The 23557-nt window shown below is 39.3% G+C and overlaps 2 protein-coding genes across 4 annotated transcripts in view; both read left to right on the top strand.

Annotated features, from left to right (window-relative positions):
* Nucleotides 1-435: 435 nt before the first annotated feature.
* On the top strand, nucleotides 436-5910 carry LOC118814608 (homeobox protein goosecoid-2). The gene is made up of 3 exons (XM_036580306.1): nucleotides 436-685; nucleotides 3054-3286; nucleotides 5809-5910. The coding sequence occupies exons 1-3, from the start codon at nucleotides 436-438 to the stop codon at nucleotides 5908-5910; spliced, it is 585 nt and encodes a 194-aa protein (XP_036436199.1).
* Nucleotides 5911-7896: 1986 nt separating this feature from the next.
* Nucleotides 7897-23557, top strand: part of LOC118814867 (3'-5' RNA helicase YTHDC2) — a 52608-nt gene continuing 36947 nt past the window's right edge. The window contains exons 1-12 of one of the 3 annotated variants that reach the window (XM_036580713.1): nucleotides 7910-8007; nucleotides 8915-8996; nucleotides 12412-12579; nucleotides 13532-13622; nucleotides 13924-14123; nucleotides 14898-15100; nucleotides 16779-16945; nucleotides 18669-18771; nucleotides 19528-19684; nucleotides 19779-19886; nucleotides 21077-21225; nucleotides 23394-23529. In XM_036580713.1, coding sequence (XP_036436606.1) covers nucleotides 12420-12579; nucleotides 13532-13622; nucleotides 13924-14123; nucleotides 14898-15100; nucleotides 16779-16945; nucleotides 18669-18771; nucleotides 19528-19684; nucleotides 19779-19886; nucleotides 21077-21225; nucleotides 23394-23529 — 1474 coding nt within the window. In that variant the 5' untranslated portion in view covers nucleotides 7910-8007; nucleotides 8915-8996; nucleotides 12412-12419. Of the gene's footprint in view, nucleotides 8008-8151; nucleotides 8171-8914; nucleotides 8997-12411; nucleotides 12580-13531; nucleotides 13623-13923; nucleotides 14124-14897; nucleotides 15101-16778; nucleotides 16946-18668; nucleotides 18772-19527; nucleotides 19685-19778; nucleotides 19887-21076; nucleotides 21226-23393; nucleotides 23530-23557 lie in introns of those variants that run through there. The other 2 variants (XM_036580714.1, XM_036580712.1) reach the window with 2 other exon arrangements.

Raw genomic sequence — 23557 nt, 5'->3', positions numbered from 1 at the left:
CGGGATAGCAGCAATGAATCAAAGCCCCTAATGCCAGACAATTTATCTTTCTGCTAAAACCACAACAAGGCGGATTTCAGGGGGCGCTCTGTACCCCCTCATTTGATACAGTGAAATCAGATTTCATTTCGGCCAAAGCCAGATTAGCCAGAATCTCCTGTTCTCGCTAACACCTTTCACAAAACTGCCCAGATTAGATGGGATTTTTTTTTCAGCCACTTTATACTTTTTTTGTGCGTCTGTATGGGGGGATTATGTTTTTGTCTCCTTTCTTTAATCTATTGAGTAAATGGGGGTTTGACACCGAGCAGAGGGAGCAGAGAGAGAGAGAGAGAGAGAGAAAGAGAGAGAGAGAGAGAGTCAGTTCTATATGAAAGTGTGCTTGTCTGGAGATACCGCTCTAGTTGGTGGTCAGCGTATGAGGACAGGAGCGAGATGGACGCTGTGGAGAAAGAAGCAGGGAGGATACGGTTTGCCTTCAGCATCGACAGCATCTTGAGCGGGACGTTCGAGAGGGGGGGTGACGCCAAGGCCGAGCGCCCTCGGGGACCCTCTAAAGAGCGCCCGGATCTGGAATCCACCACAACTACAAATCCCACAGAGCCTCTGCAGCACGCCTGCCTCTGCTGCTGCTTCTGCTCGCGCTGCGGAGAGATGCTACAGGCCGACTACCTGCCCGCCACACGTAAGCCCACCTTTTTAAAGGGGAATTTCATCCGTTTATTCCAAATATCTGCAAAATTCAATGAGTGAGATGTAAACAAAGTCATTCAGAGTGGTTTGATGTGAAATGGTTCACTGTAGAGAAAATAACTGACTCAGATTTCTTTACAGTGGTGGTGATGGGAACCAGGGGTCACAATATCTATACTGTTTTATTTACTATCCAAACCCCCAGTGAACCTACACGTGTCTTGGGATTTGTAGTTGTGGTAGATTCTATAAATAATGGGAAAATGGTTATAAATTACATATAAAAATACACAAATTTGGGAAACTAAGGGACTGTTTTGACTGACAATGCCTTGCATGTACATTTTCCACCATAAATGTGTTTTGAAAAACACATTAAATCAAACTATCATAAAACTAAGTCTCACACTGCAGTTACACTGGCGCAGTGATGGACGCGAACACATCTCCCCTCTTCAGTTGGCTGCATATGACGGCGGTCTGTGCAAAATACAAATATTTCTGTAATTAATGCCTTTTTTTTTTTAAATAATCAGAAAGTAGTATGCGTTATTAAACTAATGTATGGCAAAACATTGAAATAGTCCTGAACGGATTTGGTTTTGAGATTAACACTTGCAGTCAACGTCAGTTGTTGTATTTGTAGTAGTTGTTGGAGTTTTGGAGATATAAACAAACGTGTTTCAATACATTTTTTTTAGTACAGTTTTTGCCACTGTCGCATGAGAACGTTTGATCATACAAACGTTGAACCATCTGCCTGTTGATTGGTTAAACACTTTGTGGTGGTTGAATTTATTTGTAGAAAGTTCAGCTCCACTCAACTTTTTCCACACATTTTTCCTTGATTCTGTTAACATTTTAACGATTCAGTTATGCTCTTATAATCTTTCAGTGGATGGTTGTTTAAAGAAAGAGATTCATTTTATTTTGAGTCTTAAAGAAAGGACTACAAGAATCAAATCACAAAATGACCAAAATTTTAATATTTCGGTATGATTCAGAATATGTATATATATATATATATATATATATATATATATATATATATATATATGTATGTATAATGTATGTATATATATATATCGCTGCTGTCGGAAGGAAACCTTGTACCTCTATTTTTTTAGAAAAAAAAAATTTCATAACGACAAAATATGACATCATTTTTCATTTTGGAGATACAAGGGTTTTTTCTGACAACAGCGATATGTATATATACAAATTTACATATATATATGTGTGTGTGTGTGTGTGTGTGTGTGTGTGTGTATACATACATATATATTGATATATACATTGAAAAGACACATGATGACTGAAGATATTTAGACAAAACAGCTCAGTTGTTTATTTATTTATTTATTATTTTTACATTTGAGAGGCCAAAAAAGCACATACTGTTTTGAAAATTATTATAATTGACTGTAATTGATTCTAACATTTCAAAATTGATTTAGTTGAATTGCTACGTTCACATCAATACATGGAGCATTTGTACACCCCTGATATTCTCCGTTAAACTCTTAAACTCCAAGGAGCCGCCAGCAGTTTCAGACTTTTATTCCTTACTCCAATAACTTAACTCTGCCGCACAGACTATAAGAGCATGAACACCATAAAATGTCTTGGACCTCATTATAAAATCCAAAACCGTTAAAAAAATGTGTACTGAGGTCCTTTTGGAGTGTGTTGCCTTGAGGCAACATTATGAGGCAATGGAAAGAAATGACATAGAGCTGTGTTCCCTGAAGTGGTGAGAAATATGTTTGTTGCTTCTAGGCAGCAAACATATTTCCACAAATTTTCATAAAAAAAAGATACTGAATTCCTCAGACTCTTCCCTTGTTAATCCCGTCATTGTCTTTAAATATGTATAATGTTATTGTACAGTGAGGAAAATGAGCTTGTTGCCCTGAGGCAACATCGTGCAATAGAGGGTTAAGAACAGCTCAGTCAGTTTGCATTGTTTTCCAGGTAATAACTGAATAATAAGCCTTATGATGTCATAAAAGTCTCAGAATAAAAATAAAGAGGTTAAAAATGTTCAACCGCAAAATATAACAGCAAAATGTTCAGTATTTCCAATCTTTACCTTCATTTCAGCTTCCATTCTTTTCAGGAGATTCGTTTTCAGTTTTTCAGAGAAATCAGGAATGCTGGAATATTTTTCACACCTCCAAAGTTCAGTCGTAGAAGTTGGTTACACTTCCCGCTTCAAGCAATCCAAGAAATCCCAAACACATTCAGTGATGTTGAGGTCTGGACTCTGGGGTGGTCACTCTATTGTTCTGAGAACCCCAGCAGCCTCTTTGTTTGGTGGATTGCAGTTTATCACATCGTATCGCTCTCCTTGGTTTCAGCCTGTCAGTTGGCGTGGAACAGGAGAGCACTCACAGACTCATGTCTGGCAGGAGAGGCTCAGAGAAGAGAGAGTTTCAGTCAGATCCAGAAGAGAATCCGTCGCCATCGCACCATCTTCACAGAGGAGCAGCTGGACGCTCTGGAGGAGCTGTTTCTGCAGAACCAATACCCAGACATACATACACGCGAACAGCTGGCTGAGAGGACACACCTGCGGGAAGAGAGGGTGGAGGTAACGTCTGTAAATGGGGCGATTTTTCAGTTAGAGGGAACATTCATTTCATTGCTGTTGCATTCAGTTATCTTGATAATCAAGTAATTTATTGCTTACTTGGCAGTTTTTTAAAAAGGCTAAACAATAAACAAGAACTTAACTGACTGTTTGGCTAAAAATAACCATTTATTGCCTTACAAAAATTCCAAAATACCTGAACAAAGAGTCTAAGATCGCCCTTCTTTTACTTCATTTCCACTCAAAACAGCTATCAAGTACATGTTGTTCATTTTTCAGCATCAGGAAAAAAGCAGAAAACATATACAAGCCACAAAAGTTTGGACACTGTGAAAAATGTAAATAAAAACAAAATACAATGATGTGCAAATCATTTAAAGCCTATATTTAATTGAAAATAGTACAAAGACAACATATAATTTTATTTTCTTTTTGAAAAATATTTGCCGATTTTGAATTTGATGCCAACATCACATTCCTAAAAAGTTGGGACGGGGGCTGGTAAAGTTGTGTAATGCTAAAAAAAATCACCTCGTTGTTGATTGGCAACAGGTCAGTAACATGATTTGGTATAAAAAAGCATCTCAGACTCAGAGTCTTTCAGAAGTAAAGATGAGGAGGGGTTCACCACTGTGTAAAAGACTGCATGATCAAATAGTGCAACAATTCAAGAATAACGTTTGTCAACGCAAAACAGCAAAGAACTTTTGCTTTTTATCATCTATGGTACATAATAACATTAAAAGACTCCGAGAATCTGGAGAAATCTCTGTATGTGAGGGACAAGGCCAAAAAACACTATTTGCTGGCTGTGATCTTTGGGCCTTTAGACAGCACTGCATTAAAAACAGACATGATTCTGTAGTGGAAATCACTGCATGGACTCAGAAACACTACTGAAAACACTGAAAACAGTCGCTGCATCCAGAAATGCAAATTAAAACTCTAAAACACAAAGAAGAAACTGTACATAAACAGGATTCAGAAACGCTGCCACCTTCTCTGGGCCCAAGCTCATTTAAAATGGACTGAGGCGAAGTGGGAAAAAAGTGTGTCCTCTGGGCTAAAGACCACCAGGCTTGTCCTCAGCGCACAATTCAAAAGCCAGTATTCATGATGGTATAGGGGGGCATTAGTGCACATGGCATGGGTGACCTGCACATCTGTGAAGGCACCATTAATACTGAATGATATATACATGTTTAAGCAACATATGCTGCCATCCAGATGACGTCTTTTTCAGGAAAGACCTTGATTATTTCAGCAAGACAATGACAAACCACATTCTGCATGTATTACAACAGTATTGCTCTGTATTAAAGGAGTCCGGGTGCTAAACTGACCTGTCCGCAGTCCAGACCTGATAACATTTGGTGCATTATGAAATGAAAAATATGACGGAGGAGTCCCCCGAACTGTTGACCAGCTGAAATTCTATATCAAACCAGAAGGGAAAACATTTTAGTTTCAAAACTGGAGTTGGATCTCCTCAGTTTACAGAGTGTTGTTAAAAGAAGAGGTGATGAAACACAGTGGTAAACAGGCCCCCGTCCCAACTTTTTTGGAGCGTGTTGTTGGCATGTTCAAAATGGCCATATGTTTTTCAAAAAACAATAAGATTTCTTAGTTTCAACATTTGATATGTTGTCTTTGTAGTATTTTCCTTTAAAAATATGGTTTACATGATTTGCTTATCTTTGCATCCTATTTTTATTTACATTCAGCACAGCGTCCCAACTTTTTTGGAAATGGGGTTGAATTTGACAGAAAATTCCACAACAACTAGATTGTATATTTTATTTTTAATTCAGTGTGTCCACCATTTACATTTATTACAGCTTCCAGTCTTTTCAGGTTTTCAAAGAAATCTGCAGGAATATTTTTCCACACCTCCAAAGTTCAGTCTTAGAAGCCGGTTGATCATTTTCTGAAGTAATCAAACACATTCAGTGGTGTTGAGGTCTGGACTCTGGGGTGGTCAGTCCATTGTTCAGCTTCTTTGTTTGATGTGTCCGTCTCCTTTTCTCAGTGAGGTTCTTCTTGAACAGCTACACATCCTTTCAGACCCACAGCGCTGAGTCGTCTTCTCACAGTGGAAGGATGGACAGAAACACCTGTGGATGTTTTCAGATCTGAAGCAGCTTGATTTTCTCCTCTCTTTCAGAGATGAAAGCTTTAAGTGCTGTTTATCTGATGGGGGCAGTTTTGGGGTCGACCAGATCCTGCAGGTGGTTGTTAGGAGCCCGAATTTCTCTGTAGTTTAATTATTTTTTTAAACTCCTGCTTATTTTCCTTTGATTTTCTCCTTTCTTATGCAAGTGGATCATCTTCTAAACTCCTCAGAAAATTCTCCCTCTTGTACGTAAAGGCTGTTTTGAGCGTAAACACAAAGCGCAAGTTTAATGACTGCAACACTTTGAATTACTTTATTATGGATGTAAAGTTTGTGGCTTGTTTCCTTTTTAAATCAGTAACTGAACCCTGATTGGAATTGTGTATATAATAGATATTATTACTTTTAGGTGTGGTTTAAGAATCGGAGAGCGAAGTGGAGAAGACAGAAGAGGGTACCTTTCAGTCTCCGTGGGCAGGACGAGTGGAAAAATGTGCTTCATGGTGACTGAGAAACGAGAGAACCTCCGACTAACTTATGATATTTAACCCTTGTGTGGTGTTCAGGTCTGTGGGACCCATTTTCAATGTTTACCAAAAGAAAAAATGATGTGATTTATTATTATTTCAGCCTCAGATTCTTGTCCTTTGCTCATTTTCTGTGAAGAACATATAAAATAACCCATTTTCAGTGTCTTCACTCTGTTCACCCCCCACACATTTATATTACACATGTGGTGTTGGGCTGAACCCGCGGGGAGTAAAAGTGTGGAGGTGCTGTGTCCTTCACTCTGTTCTCCTCCTACATGGCCTGCTGTTAGTGTGTGTGTGTCTGTGTGTGTATGTGTTTGTACATGTGTGTGTGTGTGTGTGTGTGTGTGTGTGTGTGTGTGTGTGTGTGTGAGGGTGGACAACATGGACAGGCGGCTGACTGGCTACAGCTGCTAAAGGAGAACCCTACTCTGGACACTTGTGATATTTTAAACATCTGGTATTTTTACATAAATTGTTGTGGCTGTATTGATTTAAAAAACAATAATGTGGTGGGTTGATGTGTTTGTTACTGAGTAACAAACACATCAACACCACACAAGGGTTAACTTAATCATTTATTTCTTTTAAAAGGCTGAAATTGCCTAAAAACACTTATTTTCCTCATCTTTGTGTTCAGTGTTGTGTTTCAGGACTGAAAGAGAATTCCACTGTGTGATTTTTGCTGACTGTTTTTATTATTATACTCATAAAGAAATACTTTGGATTCTATATTATTATTATTATTATTATTATTATTATTATTATTATTTGGTATTCTAGCATACAATATTGATGGTGAAATACTCTCAGGAGGAGCAACAGTAATGACACATGTAATGTACATGGAGTTTCTCAATAAAATGGGTTAAAAAGTAATGCTTGCTTTGGTTGCATTTTAAATGCTGCGCAACGTCTTTTTTGTCTTTTGTCACCGGCTTCAGTCCACTGCTGCACCCACAATCCCCGGAGCAGAAGGCCAGTACAACACCAATGCTAAACGTATCACTCATGTATCAAACATGTCCACTACTGAGGAGATTATTAGTTTGATCATCAAATGAGATCCTAATGCGTGGCCACGACTTAGTAAGGCGTGGGAATGAGATGATTAAGTCGTGGCCACGACTTAGTAAAGCGTGGGAACGAGATCCTAATGCGTGGCCACGACTTAGTAAGGGATGATCTCATTCCCATGCCTTACTAAGTCGTGGCCATGCATTAGGATCTCGTTCCCACACCTTACTAAGTCGTGGCCATGCATTATTTTTACTTAGACAGGATGTCATCATCAGGGCCCCGTAATTTACAGAGCCCAGCTGGTGACATCCTGTATAAATAAAAATAATGCGTGGCCACGACTTAGTAAGGTGTGGGAACGAGATCCTAATGCGTGGCCACGACTTAGTAGGGCGTGGGAACGAGATTCATGACTTAGTAAGGCGTGGGAATGAGATGATTAAGTCGTGGCCACGACTTAGTAAAGCGTGGGAACGAGATCCTAATGCGTGGCCACGACTTAGTAAGCTGTGATTTCGTTCCCCCGCCTTACTAAGTCGTGGCCACGACTTAATCATCTCATTCCCATGCCTTACTAAGTTGTGGTCACGCATTAGGATCTCGTTCCCACGCATTAATAAGGCGTGGCCATGCATTATTTTTATTTATACAGGATGTCACCAGTGGGGCTCCGTACTTATTTCCAGTACTAGTATTCCATTACCCTACGGAGCCCCACTGGTGACATCCTGTATAAATAAAAATAATGCGTGGCCACGACTTAGTAAGGCGTGGGAACGAGATCCTAATGCGTGGCCACGACTTAGTAAGCCGTGATCTCGCATTAGGATCTCGTTCCCACGCATTAGTAAGGCGTGGCCACGCATTATTTTTATTCATACAGGATGTCACCTGCGGGGCTCCGTACATTACATCCCAACCTCGCCAGTACGTCAAAACGACCACAAGTGCGCCCACAGTGGTGAGCGGATTGGGACGCAGCCATTCATTCAGCCTGTAGGGAGCAGAGGCGGTTAAAAGTTCCCTCTGTACATAACCTACAGCACAGACAACAGACAGTAAGTAAATAAGTCTCTGCCCATATCTGAGGTGTTTATAATACCTGAAATGTCCTCACTCTTCAGGAGGTACTGCTTTCTATTTACAGCAAACGGACAAAATAAAAGCTAAGCTACGAGCTTTGCTAGCTTGGCAGTAATGCGAATGAACGCTGCCGGCTAGGTGAGTTAGCGTTAGCTACAGGCTAAAGCGCGGCAGAATTAAAGCGGGGCGAACATTATTCACGTTTACTTGTAAAAATTTATTACTTGTTTCTGTTACCGAACTTCCTGGCCAGTTAGCTGTTAGTCGGCTCACTAATGTAGTCAGCTTTAGCTGCAGAAGTCGTTTTGCTAGTCAGCGAAGTCATGTTCGAATTTTCCCGTTCCACCTTAAATGGCGCAGCTACATTCAGGAGTCTCGGCGGGTTGTTGTAATGACAGCAGCGCCATTTAAGGTGGAACGGGAAAATTCGAATAAGAAGCCGACAAAAGCTGCATGCTAACCTAACGTAGCTCACCTAACGTGACAGTGTAGTGTCTGAAACCTCAACTTAACAGCTATTTTATATAAATGTCATGATAAAAGATGTAAGCAGTCGCTTTAATTCACGCCAAAAAACTATTTACTTTTTGTTGTGTTTTGGTAAAAGTCCTCTGGGATTAGCGAGCTAACGTTAGCCAGGTCAGTTCGCTCTCACTGCTGCCAGGTTAAAGGACTGAACTGAGCCGGAGTTCGTCATAATAACATAACATAACATGACGGTGGAGTTAGATATTGTTTAAGATGGTATTCTATAAAACATTTAACTTATTGGGTATTACATAATGTGTTGTTTAAACAGCTGGTAAAAAATAAAACTGAAGGATGCTGAGACTTTTTTGTTTGTTTTGGCTTCGCTTAAGTTTCGTTTCCTTCTCTCGGTAGACTTTCGGTTTGTACAGGAGCAGCTTTACTGCATGACCTCAGCTCCATCGCTCACTTACAGAACACCTGAACAGGGTTAGAGGTATGGAAGACCCAGATCTGCCAAAATGAAAAATAAATAAAATAAAAAAATTACTCAGTAAATTAGTCAATAAATAAAAATAACTAAATAAGGTATATATTGCTTATTTTGATTGTAATTATATACATATTTATACATATAAAGGTATGGAAGACCCAGATCTGCCAAAATGAAAAATAAATAAAATAAAAAAAAATGACTCAGTAAATTAATCAATAAATAAGGTATATATTGCTTATATTGATATTATATACATTATATACATATTTATACATATAAAGGTATGGAAGACCCAGATCTGCTAAAATGAAAAATAAATAAAATAAAAAAAAATGACTCAGTAAATTAATCAATAAATAAGGTATATATTGCTTATATTGATATTATATACATTATATACATATTTATACATATAAAGGTATGGAAGACCCAGATCTGCCAAAATGAAAAATAAATAAAATAAAAAAAATGACTCAGTAAATTAATCAATAAATAAGGTATATATTGCTTATATTGATATTATATACATTATATACATATTTATACATATAAAGGTATGGAAGACCCAGATCTGCCAAAATGAAAAATAAATAAAATAAAAAAAAATGACTCAGTAAATTAATCAATAAATAAAAATAACCAAATAAGGTATATATAGCTTATTTTGATATTATAAGCATATTTATGCATATAAAGGTATGAAGGACCCATATCTGCCAAAATGAAAAAATAAATAAAATAAAAAAAGACTCAGTAAATTAATCAATAAATAAGGTATATATTGCTTATATTGATATTATATACATTATATACATATTTATACATATAAAGGGATGGAGGACCCAGATCTGCTAAAATGAAAAAATGAATAAAATGAAAAAAAATAAAATTAAAAAATGACCCAGTAAGTTAATCAATAAATAAAAATAACCAAATAAGGTATATATTTCTTATATTGATATTATATACATTATATACATATTTATACATGTAAAGGTATGGAAGACCCAGATATGCCAAAATGAAAAATAAATAAAATTAAAAAATGACTCAAAATTGACTGATTTAGCTCATGATTTCATGTGAAGCTTTTAGCTGAAGTCACTGGTGTGACCCACTTTATTCTGAGGTAATTGTGAAAAAATAGAATACAAATGGATTAAATTACATATTTTAGTGGATATTCCATGATTGACAACATTGATTTTTGATGCTCTGTAGCAGTTATTTTGTAAAATGCATTGTTCATTAAAAATGTCTCTGGTGTTCCCTTTCTTATGTGTATCACCAATGAGGATCAGTAACACCAGTGACTCCTATGGATAGATAGAAAAGTGGACGTTTCTGCAGAATGACCCATTTATTTATTTCCCTATTAATTTATTTATTTTTATCTTGTCTGTATGATAATAAAGGGGCTGTCAATCAGTGATGTCGTGGTGTCTTAATATTCCTATTGGTTGATCGATATCAGACTCTGTAGATCGATTGTACATGTCTTGCTCTGTCAGGGGTAACTAAGGACAAGACAGTACAATAATGGCTGCTTACAGGCAGCAGACAGTCAGAGATCTGAGAGTCTCGGCTGATCTGGCTGAAAATGCAGTTATGTATTATTTACTCTTGCGTTGGAGGCTGTGGGGACAGTTTGCTCCATTTTGCTGATCTGCTGATACAGAGTTTGATCCCGTAGTGTTCAGAGCTTTGGAGGAGGCGGTTCATCATCTTTTTCTGCAAAATTCGGATCACACCCAGACGTTCAGACGCCCCTTTAATTTACTGCCTGTGGAAGCCAGCGGAAGTTATTTATCAGCAGGTCTGTCTGTCCGTGACGCTGCGGTTCTTTTTGGAGTGGAGTAAAAGAACAGTTTAACCAGCTCTTCTCCTCCTTCTTGATTGCTAAGCTTGAATGTGAAAACCAAGCCCCCTCATTATCATATGACCAAAGAAATACAGAAATAAATAAATGAACTAATAAAAAAAATAAATAAATGAATCAATACATAAAGTGAACAATTTTTAAAAATATACATACAGAAAAAATCTAAAAATGAACTAAGCATTGATAAAAAAATGATAATACAGAAATAAATAATTTGAGAGATATACATATGCAGAAAAAGGAAATATATATATAATTACAATCAAAATAAGTAATAAATACCATATTTAGTTATTTTTACTTATTGATTAATTTACTGAGTCATTTTTTATTATTTATTTTTCATTTTGGCTGATCTGGGCCACCATAAAAGGGAAATTTAAAAATTAAAATATAATTATTTATTATAATAAAAATTAAATAATTCAGTGCTTGAGACGTAAACAGAGTCATTCAGAGGGGTTTGGTGTGAAATGGTTCACTGTAGAGAAACTTACCGCCTCTGATTTCTTTACAGTGGTGATAGGAACCAGGGGTCACCATGACTACAACACACATGTAGACATTTTATTTACTATCCAAAACCACCAGTGAACCTACACAAGTCTTCTGCAATTTTACACGAGTCTTCTGAGATTTTATATGCAATGATTTATATGCAATATCTCCAGCATCAGGCAGTGTATTCATAACCTTTTCATGTTCTGTGAGGGAGCTTTTAGAGGTGGACGTCTGGTTCCTATCACCACCACTGTGAACAATTCCGACTCCATACGTTTCTCTAAAACAGAGCATTTCACACCAAACCACTCTGAATGACTCTTTAACATCTTAACTGTTTAATTATATAGAAATTGTGAAAAAGTGGTGGAGTTCCCCTTTGTTATGCTGCGTAGTCCAAGACTAGTCTTAAATGCTTTACTAGGGAACTGATCATGTATATCCAGCGATTCTTCTGAAATGAAGGGTATTAATAGGGAGTTCGCTGCTGACTCTGCTATTCAGGGAAGGCTTTACACTAGATGTTGGAACATTGCTGTGAGGATTTGTTTGCATCCAGCCACAAGAGCATTAGTGAGGCCAGGTAAAGATGCTGGATAATCAGTTCTGGATCAGCTCATCCCAAATGTATTGGATGGAGCTCAGTCATGCCAGAGCCTGCTCCACGGCCCAGTGCTGAGGGGCTTTATACCCCTCTAGCTTTCACTTTTCATTCAGCATGGTGACCTAAGGCTCATGTCCGGCTGCTCCAGAGTGTCCCATTCTATTGGTCAGTGCTTTTCTGTGGAAATTATGCAAGCTGAATACCAGTGTCAGCAATTGGTGCACCTAAAATTAGCTGATGTCACTGATTAGAAGGTGTCTGGATACGTTTAGACAAAACAGTGTCTTTGTACCTTATTGTCATTCAGTATCTGTGACTTGTGGCATCAGGCTGCAGTGATCTGGTGTAACAGAGCCTCTTTTAATAAGAAAGCTGCCATGGTTTAAACTGTATCTGTGAATCTTCTTTCTTTTCTCCTTTTTCCTTAGAAGGTGACATGTCCCGACCGAGCACTGGCTCCCACAAAGCCAACATGAACTCATCTAAGCAGTCTAGTTCACTGAAGGCAAAAGGACTGAAAGACATCAGGATTGATGAAGAGGTTAAAATTGCTGTGAACGTAGCTCTGCAGAGGTTCCAGTACAGTGAACAGAAAGGTGCGTATAAATGTGTGTTATAGAAGTAAAGCCAGAAGGAAACACATTATTATTAATATACACCAATCAGGCATAACATTATGACCACCTCCTTGTTTCTACGCTCACTGTCCATTTTATCAGCTCCACTTACTATATAGGTGCACTTTGTAGTTCTACAGTTACAGACTGTAGTCCATCTGTTTCTCTGCATACTTTGTTAGCCCCCTTTTACCCTGTTCTTCAGTGGTCAGGACCCCTATGGACCCTCACAGAGCAGGTACTATTTGGGTGGTGGGTCATTCTCAGCACTGCAGTAACACTGATATGGTGGTGGTGTGTTAGTGTGTGTTGCGCTGGTCTGAGTGGATCAGACAGCAGTGCTGCTGGAGTTTTTAAACATTGTGTCCACTCCCTGTCCACTCTATTAGACAGTCCACCTTGTAGATGTAAAGTCAGAGACGATAGCTCATCTGCTGATGGAAAGTTTGTGTTGGTCATTCTCTCGTCCTTCATCAGTGGTCACAGGACGCTGCCCACAGGATGCTGTTGGCTGGATATTTTTGGTTGGTGGACTATTCTCAGTCCAGCAGTGACACTGAGGTGTTTAAAAACTCCAGCAGCACTGCTGAGTCTGATCCACTCAGACCAGCACAACACACACTAACACACCACCACCACGTCAGTGTTACTGCAGTGCTGAGAATGATCCACCACCCAAATAGTACCTGCTCTGTGAGGGTCCATGGGGGTCCTGACCACTGAAGAACAGGGTAAAAGGGGGCTAACAAAGTATCAGAGAAACAGATGGACTACAGTCTGTAACTGTAGAACTACAAAGTGCACCTATATAGTAAGTGGAGCTGATAAAATGGACAATGAGCGTAGAAACAAGGAGGTGGTCATAATGTTATGCCTGGTAGACAACAAAGCACTTTTTGTAAGTGGAATAATTGAAATTTCTTTCTCATAGAAATGGAGTTTCCTTCATCACTAACCAGCACAGAGAGAGCTTTTATACATCGCCTTGCTCAGTCCTTGGGCTACATTTCAAAAAGCAGAGGGTAGGTGTAAAAAAACATTCATTATAGTGGTGAATTATGTCAAATGAGTGTTATCAGTACTTGTAGAACACTGAACCACTACATGGAAGACAGATTTAGACTAATTATAGAAAGCTTGTTTGCAGCAACAACCAGTGTATAGTAAGTGCCTAAGCTGTGTGCTAGCAAGCAACTGATTGGATACCGTTGGGTCTTATTTTATTCATTTGTTTCTACAGATTGTTTCATGACTATGATGCTCTATTTTCGTCACCCTTATATTGAGGTATATGAACTATGCACATGTACTGTGTCATTACAGTAAAGGCTCAAACCGGTTTCTCACCATACGGAAGAAGGATGGCTCTGAGGCAGCTCAGTCCATTATGACGTTTAACTTTGCTGCTAACTCCAAGCATGTGGTGCGAAGCCTGCTGCAGAGGTTTCCAGTCACCAATAAAGAACGCACTGAACTGCTTCCGCGCACTGAGAGGGGGCTGTCTGTTTCATTAGAAGCTGGCGGTGAGCACTTTTTCCCTGTTATTTTGTTTTTTTTGGATCTGGTATGAGGGGATATTGCATCATTTCAGCTCTGGAGTATAGTATTGATCCGTCTGTGTCGAGCTTTTGTCCAGAGTAATGCCTTTTCGAACTGGATTAGTTTTACCAGGGCATTTGTCATTTCTCAGGGATTTGACTGGCTGATTTGTACAGGATAAAGCATCTGTGTAATTCCAAATTCCCAGAGGTAGCCTGGATTATCTGTACCAGCATTTCATCACAAGAAACACTCAATGACAATAACAACACACCGCACAGCCATGATTTTCTTATTCAGGTAGCTTGGATTGGAACAAGACTACTGTTACTGAGGGAGCATCCAATTAGAGAAGACCATTCATTCCACTGTAAAACACTAGACACACTGGAGATTCATACTGGATTAAAATCACTCCACAATTATTACTGTCAGACTGTAAAACTACACACACTGCAGATTCATACTGGATTAAAATCGCTCCACAATTATTACTGTCAGACTGTAAAACTACACACACTGCAGATTCATACTGGATTAAAATCACTCACAGTTATTACTGTCAGACTGTAAAACTACACACACTGCAGATTCATACTGGATTAAAATCACTCCACAATTATTACAGTCAGACTGTAAAACTACACACACTGCAGATTCATACTGGATTAAAATCACAGATCTCACTAATAATTACTTAAATTACGGTGCCTCCCCAAGTAAAACATATCCAGCCATTTATTGTTATCCCCCTTCAGATAGCATGCGAGACAAGAACAGGACCAGCGGCAGGCTGAATAATGGTATTCCTCAAGTGCCTCAGAAGAGAGGACCATCTGAACTGGAATGCTTTCGGCGGGCTCTGCCTGTCTTTGAGCGCCAGGAGGAGATAGTGGCAACCATCAAGGAAAACCAGGTGGTCCTGGTAGTGGGCGAGACAGGCTCAGGCAAAACCACCCAGGTAAGGCCTTAATAAGTGCTCTGCGTTGCTTTTTCGTCAAGCTCCCGTATTGTTTTTAGCTTGATCAAGGCTGTAATTGCACCAGTATGTACAGTATGTTAGCTTGAAAAAGTGTGCAGATATTTACTCGTCTTTTTTTTCCCTGCCTTTGTATTGTGTCCTGCACTTCTATACAGTTCTGGTGGGATATGCACATTCCTCTTCAGCAGGGGTGTCAAACTCACCCACTAAAAGGGCCGTATTAAAAAATCTCGGCACATCTGTGGGCCAGCTGTGCTTTTGTTTCATTTTTACTTAACATTTTGCCATGACCCGAACTGGACATTGCTTATTCAGTATATGACAAAACTGCAGAATAGGCATAGAATACTTATGTTAAAAATGACCGCACATAAATAAATTGTTTTAGGTGGTTCTTTTAAAACTCCTATTTGCTTGAATTAGACACCAGGCATCTCTTCTTTTTGTGTAACCGCTGGCCCACAGATCGTTGTTTGGGAAAGAGGGTCAGAACGCACACTATGTTGCAGTGCATACTGGGGACTATAGTGCATCTCAGGGTGAAACGGCCTAATAATAGTGGAAATTGAAATAATTTTGCAGGCCAAATAGGACTCTGTTGCGGGCCTGTGGGCTCGTGGGCCTTGTGTTTGACACATAGGCTCTACAGTTTTATTGCTTCAGAAAGAAAACAATTTTGCTTTAAAAAAAAAACATTTATTTACATTTTGTGGTGAATAGTGTGAACAATATTAATAATAGAAAAAAATATGGTAACACTTTCTATGAATGTCACGTTTGTAAGCATCTATAGACACATTTATAACATGTTATAATGCCTTCATACGGCGTTATAAACATGATTATAAACATTTATAAAAATGAATTACACTGGATTACACTTTATATCCATGTTTATTATACGTTATGAATTGTTAATATAGTACATTATAAATAGCGTTGAGAACATGTTATACTGTCATTGACAAAGAAGTCAGTCCCAGCTTGGAGAGCGTAAAGACAAATACCAAGCTAACGGTGGTGAACATTACCTTTCCCACATTGGGTAAAACACTGATGGCAGCTCTAGTTTAAACTCTGACATTTGAAGCCTGTAATGTGCTTTACTGTGAATGTTTTAGTGTTTCAGTAAATCCTTCAGTAAATACTTCAACTTGAAGCCTCACTCTGAACACTGGAGGAGGCTTTAGTACAGCACGCTTCACTTTACTTAGAGCGGACAAATACGACTTATGAGCTCTTATAATTTGTTATGAACCGTACTTCTAATGTATTATGTTAACAATTCATAATGCATAATAAACATGGCTATAACGTGTAATGCATTTTTATAAATATTTATAGCCATGTTTATAATGCCTTATGAATGCATTATAACATGTTATGAATGTGTTTATAGATGCTTACAAAGGTGACATTCATAGAAAGTGTTACCAAAAATGTTTATAGAAAAAATAATAGGTATTAAAATTTAGTTTGTTCTTAACTCTTTATCCGTAGTTGTCGGCCACGTTATCCTTTTATTAGAAAATAGCCTCCTGTTGAAATTATAGGGGTGGGGCTTAGTTTTTGTTATAGCTTTGGCCGACAGGATTACACAGAGTTTCATAAGATACTGTACAGCCAAACTAAATCTGTCTCGGTTCTGTTTTTTTAGATCCCACAGTTCTTGCTGGACGACTGCAGCAGGAAAGGAACACCGTGCCGAATCTTCTGCACACAGCCCAGAAGGCTGGCAGCCATTGCTGTGGCAGAGCGCGTGGCTGCAGAGAGAGGAGAAAGTGTTGGCCAGACTATTGGCTACCAGATCCGCCTGGAGAGCAGGTAGAAAGTGTGGTGAAATTTGCAGTTTCGTGATGCGTTGAATCATTTTCTGCAGAATTCTAATCGAAGCAAATCTTAGTGTAGTCAAATATTTACACTCCTAGTAGGGACGGACTTCTTCCTTTCTGATATTGATGCCGAGATCGATACCAACTCTTAGTATCTGGAGAAGCCTGTAAATCCTAATATTTATACAGTTCCCCTTTTAAGTATTTTATTTTGGTAAAAGCAATGTTATAAATATAAATTAAAATATTTAATAATAAGAACCAACTGAAATAAATGAAAGAATATATAATATTTCTCTCATATATCTCTAATATATATCTAATACTATCTCAGACTGTAACTGACTGTACAGCTGAGGGATTACTAAAAGACGTCTCAGCGATTCAGATAAAGCGCTACACTTAATGCATTTTGTACTTCATGTATGTTGCGTTATCTGGCTCCCCCCCCCCCTTAAAAGACATTACAGATTTTGCCATGAGCATTTTGCCTACTGCTCGTCATCCCACACCTTGTACATGCTTGCTTTTGGCCCAATCCCATTTCTTATTTTTACCCCTACCCCTTGTTTTCAAGTGTCACCTTGCCTCTTGGACCTAAGTCACAAGGGGTAGTGGTTGATATCTTCCCATACGAAATGGGACCCTCAAATACTTCATTAACAGCTACTAGCACTGCTCTGTAGGCGACCCTGCCAGTCTGCAGTGACAGCAGAGGAGGGTAAAGTTCAGCTCCTCACTGCTGGGCTTTAGTTACATTTAGGGCATCATATGCCTTCAAAGAGGGGGATACAATAATTATTTATTATCACCCACCACTGATTCTTCAGTGATTTGAAGCTGAAGTCAGATATTCACCAGCTTCTCGTTCGAATTTTCCTGTTGCACCTTAAATGGTGCAGCAGTTACATTCTGACGCCCGAGACACCAGAATTTAAGGCGGAACGGGAAATTTAGACAGCTAGCTACCGAGACATCAGCATATTACTTGCTTTTATGCTTATTATGAAGAAAAGGACCATAATACATTAAAATGGCATTAACCTACAATGATACAGTGGTTAGTGTAATTTTTTTAATTGAGAAAATACTCAAATTTGTGGGTCTCTTTGGTCGCTTGTGCAGCCATCTTGACAGTTTTTCTTTTTTTCTCATATCACTCTGCTTGGAGTCTCTGAAAAACCTCAGTTTGGAGGGTCATGTAGGCCTAACACTTCACCCTCCCCCTCTATCTCAACACAAATTAGGACACCCTACCCCTAGACGTGAATGCGCAAAACGGAGGGGTGAGGGCTAAGTGGTAGGGGCGAGGGGTGAAACGGGACTGGGCCTTAGTTCTGTCTACTGGTGCACATGCGTATGTCACTTAGTAGCATGCGTGCTTGTTGGAAACTCATTTATTGTGTCACCAATATGATACTGAGTTCAAGCGCCAGTATCCAGTAACCCCCTACTCCTCAATAAACATTAAGAAAAGATTTAAATTTAGATTGGTTTACAGACACTGCGTATATTTTTCCTAGCTTCATCAAACAACCCCATGATTAGTCAGTACCTTGGCTGCCATGTTAAATAAGTGCAGAATTTGTTATTTAGAGAAGGTTAATCACGAGGAAAGCTGTGTGAATGTGTGGGAGAAGGACGGAGCTGGTTTGAAGCTCTTATAATGCAGTGGTAAAGACTTTCACACAGTCCTAATCTAATTTGTTTTGTAGAGTTTCCCCCAAAACCTTGCTTACATTCTGCACAAGTGGAGTGCTGCTCAGAACCCTGATGGCTGGAGATGCCACCCTCTCTACTGTCACACACGTCATCGTGGTAAGCATGTATTTTATTAACCTCTTTAACTCCTTGGGACCACCGGTGGTTCCAAAACACACTTAGTCATATTCTTTACTTCATAACTTTCATATTTCATAAGCTACATTCAAAAGGTGGGGGTCGTATGAGAGCTGTAACTGTCTTCTTTCCAGTCAAGTAGATGTGTATATACATATATATATATATATATATATAGGTGCACTTTGTAGTTCTGCAGTTACAGACTGTAGTCCATCTGTTTCTCTGCATACTTGTGCTGGTGCGAGTGGATCAGACACAGCAGTGCTGCTGGAGTTTTCAAACACTGTGTCCACTCCCTGTCCACTCTATTAGACACTCCTACCTTGTCTGTCCACCTTGTAGATGTAAAGTCAGAGACGATAGCTCATCTGCTGCTGCACAGTTTGTGTTGGTCATCCTCTAGTCCTTCATCAGTGGTCACAGGACGCTGCCCACAGGACTCTGTTGGCTGGATATTTTTGGTTGGTGGACTATTCTCAGTCCAGCAGTGACACTGAGGTGTTTAAAACCTCCAGCAGCACTGCTGTGTCTGATCCACTCAGACCAACGCAACACACACTAACACACCACCACCACATCAGTGTTACTGCAGTGCTGAGAATGATCCACCACCCAAATAGTACCTGCTCTGTGAGGGTCACCATACCATTTGATTGCACAAAGCCCTGTATTACCTTCGCTGACACTGCTCCCTTTTCTGACCGACTGTTTCCTTGGCTTTCCTCCCTGCAGGACGAGGTCCACGAGCGGGACGGCCTGACGGACTTCCTCCTCACCAAGATGCGGGACATGCTGCAAAAAATGCCCTCTCTGAAGCTCATCCTGTCCAGCGCTGCCTTGGATGTGGACCTTTTCATCAGATACTTTGGCAAATGCCCCATCATTTACAGTGAGTACAAAGAAGAGCAGTGCTAAACAAACATGTACTACATCTGGTTTACAAGGAATCAGGAAGCAAGATTAATTTATGTCTTATGTTCAAGTCAAAGGACGTCCATTTGAAGTCAAACAGCTCTTTCTGGAGGACATCTTGCGGACCACAGGCTACATGAGCAAAGACATGATGAAATATAAGAAGGAGATGCAAAAAGGTGAGATCGGTTACTCAGTCCTGTGCTTATCGAAACTGTTGTCTGCTTCCTTCAGTTAGACTTTCAGTAGCTTCAAATTTAGACTGATTGCACGTTGGGGCTACATGGCAGAAATATAATCTCGCAGACATTTTCACAGTCATCATATCATGATATTCAGTTTTTCTGTGGTTTGAGTTGGTACAGACACAAAAGAAAGCCCTACAAGTGCAATACTTAATAAAATACTGTAGTTTATAATTAAAGTGTTATTGTTTTTTAGTTTTTACGATATCCATGATATGCTCAGAAAATCATATTGCTACGAATTTTATGTATATATATATATATATATATATATATATATATTGTGTATATATATAAGTAATTGTATTATATATAATATGAAATATATATTATATTACAATTTCCCTTCGGGATCAATAAAGTTCTATCTGTCTATCTATCTATAACAATGATAAAATATTGTCATATTTCCCGCCTCCAATTGCAAATATGTCCTCAAACTGTTCCCCTACTAAATCAAGTATCGAATCATGTTGTGAGGCACTTCAGCATCAGGGCTTTTGGAAGAAGTAGTTGGCTGTAAAAGTAGTTGGGCTTCAATCAGTTATGATATTAATAGAGTACTCCGCCGATTATATGACAAGATTTTTTTTCAAGCAAATGGACAAAAAATTGACTCAACTGAGCTTCGCTGAGAAGATAATTAACTCTGATCAGCTCTCAGCTTCATTATTAGAGCGAGACGAAGGTGAAAAAGGTGAGATGAGCTGCTTTTCCACCGTTTACAGGCTTTAACTTCTGTTCGGCGCTGCTGCCATGGTAACGCTGAATGATGGTCACGCGCAGTGGGGAAAAAAGGCACACGAATTCTGATCTGAGCGTCACATTAAGGTTGCATGGCCACAAATCGGATACGTATCCGATCTAGGACCACATATGAAAGTGGCTCAGGTCTGATTTGAAAAGATCAGATTTGTGTCCACACAGCCCTGAAAACATCAGATCTGAGTCACATTAGGGCAAAAAATCGGATTTGTGCCACTTCAACCTGCTAATGTGAACATAGTCTAATATTGTAAGAGAGGCCAGTAAGAGAATTGAATACATGCATTACCGACATGCAGCTGTGCTCCCCTTTGTAAGCAGTATGTCTGATATTGCGTGTGTGTGTGTGTGTGTGTCAGAGGAGAAGCGGCAGACGTCTCTTACTGAGTGGTGTGAGGTAAAGGAGGGAGTTTCTCGGCCTGAGCCTCAGAGGGACAAGCCGCCTGCCTGCATCCTACAGGAGAACGACCTGCTGGATGATGGAGGGGAGAGCGTCTTCAGCCAGCTGGTAATTCTACAGCTAGCTTGAGTCTTTTGTGATCATGAATGCAAGTTTATAGCAGTCTAACCACAATGCTGTATCATTCAGGGCTAGGCTAGAGGATGACTGTCATAAATTGGGCGTAGAAAATAATAAAAAATAATGTTTAATTGTATTCCTACAATGGAACCGACAAGGTGGGTGTGTCTAACTAGCACTACCATGTCAGTGTCACTGCTGTGAGAGAATGGTTCACCACTCAAATACCAATTGGTACAAGGGAACCGACATGGTACCACTACCATGTCACTGGCTGTGTTTACATGCAAAGATTTTTGCCAAGCCGATTGAATACATTCTGATTACAGATTAAGACTGAGGTGTTTATATCTAACTCTACTCAACAATCTGATAGAAAATCTTCATTTACGTGTACACTACACTTAATCAGATCCAAAATTAAAAGTGTAGAGAACCGCTTAGTGAAGACGTTACCATGACAACCAGCATCACGTGAGTCCAGTCAGACTCAGGAAAACGTCCTTCACGTGTCCTTATTAAAGAAGGCCGAGAGGAAGACGTCGTGTTCTGAGACACATAAGCTGGACGTCCGTCCCACCGCCGTCTTTTAAAGATCAGAGCATAAACTTCGTCTCCTCTGCAGACCAGTTTCTGCTCCGCCATGTTGAGCGTCATAAACTGCCACTATGACGCGACGAACATGATCAGAACGTACTTAAACTTTGTGATAGGGAATGTAATCAGATACAGGCGTTTACACGGATATTATTCTTCTATTTAACGGATTATTTACAGGATTACCCACCTCGATCAGTCGGATAGAAAATGTATTCCGAATGGCCTCAATCGGACTAGACTATTTAAATTGATGTGTTTACATGGACGGATTCAATTCTGATTGGGCTATTAGTTGGATTAATAACGGATTATCAGGCTGCATGTGAACGTGGCTGGTGTCACTGCTGTGAGAGAATAGTCCACCACCCAAATAATAATTGGTACAGCAGTGATGCTATGGTGGTCCTTTCCTGTTGATGGGCGAGGTAGAGGGGCCTGATAAATGGTGTAGCAGCAGATGAGGCTACAGTCAGTAATTGTAAGTCTATAAAGTGCACTTATATGTTATGTGTTTCTGATAAAATGGCCAGAGAATGTAGATACAAGTTAGGTGGAGCTGATAAACTGGCGGGTCAGTGTGATTAAACAGTGACTTGTGAGCATGTATTGATTGAGAGCTAGGGCTGAAAGATTAATCGTTTTTATATCGAAATCGCAATATAAGACGGTGCAATTTTCAAATCGTAAGAGCTGCGATATTATAGCCTACACTCTTAAAAAAGATGGTTATTCAAGGTTCTTTAAAACGATAGTTCTTCAGTAAAGACAATCATTTTATATAGAATGCATTTGCATGTTTAAATGGTTCTTTGCATGGCGAAATCGTTCTTCAGGTTGCAGGAAAATGTGTTGTATATGGTTCTACACAGCACCAAAAAGCGTTCTTCTATTGTTACAATGTCAAGTTTGTAACAGTAGAAGACCATGTTGGTGCTGTATAGAACCCTTTTCACAAATGTGCTATATAGAACAATATACAACTCAATGTCCATAAATTTAAAGAACCGTTTCATCATGCAAGGAACTTTTTAAGCATGCGAGTGAGGCACTGAGTGTTTATGGTTCTGTATAGAGCCATTATCTTTACTAAAGAACCCTTGAAGTACCATCTTTTGTAAAGTGTGTACATTAGCAGAAATGTTTTAAGGTTGGAAATTGAACCTAATAAGAGTTTGTGAAATGCCTGTAGGTGAGTTAGACCAATCAGAGGCAACCACACCTCCACGTGTTGTGACATCACAACCACAACTTACTGGCAGTCTGGCACACTGCATTCAGGGTCAAGCCTCAAGCTAGAAAAGGTGGCTATTCTGGTCTTTTTGGCCAAATTAAATCATATTTTCCCCAAATCGTTCAGGCCTACTCAGAGCTCAGGTACAAAGTGCTGTAATTGATCAGTCAGTAGGTCCAAACTAGGGCTGGACAAAATACTAGTACTGCAGTTATTTTGCTGCATGTTAACACTGTAGTATGCCTTTCCATGTACTTAAAAACATTAGTGACCCAATAATTTGACATGGTTAAAGCACTCACAAGCACAAGCTCTTTGTATATAGAATGAGAAGGACGTGGCCTCGTTGGAGCCGTGGCTGCTGAAGGAAATGGACACTTGCATCTCGGACATCTTCCTGGAGCAGGACGCTGATGCCTTCATCCAGCTTTTTAACCTCATTCTCAATGAGAACATCAGTGGTAAGGAACTTCTACTCATTCTACAGGG

Source organism: Colossoma macropomum, unplaced genomic scaffold (genome assembly GCF_904425465.1).
Source record: "Colossoma macropomum unplaced genomic scaffold, Colossoma_macropomum, whole genome shotgun sequence".
NCBI lineage: Eukaryota > Metazoa > Chordata > Actinopteri > Characiformes > Serrasalmidae > Colossoma > Colossoma macropomum.
The sequence above is the reverse complement of the archived record's forward strand: the minus strand, read 5'-3'. Positions and strand labels throughout refer to the sequence as shown.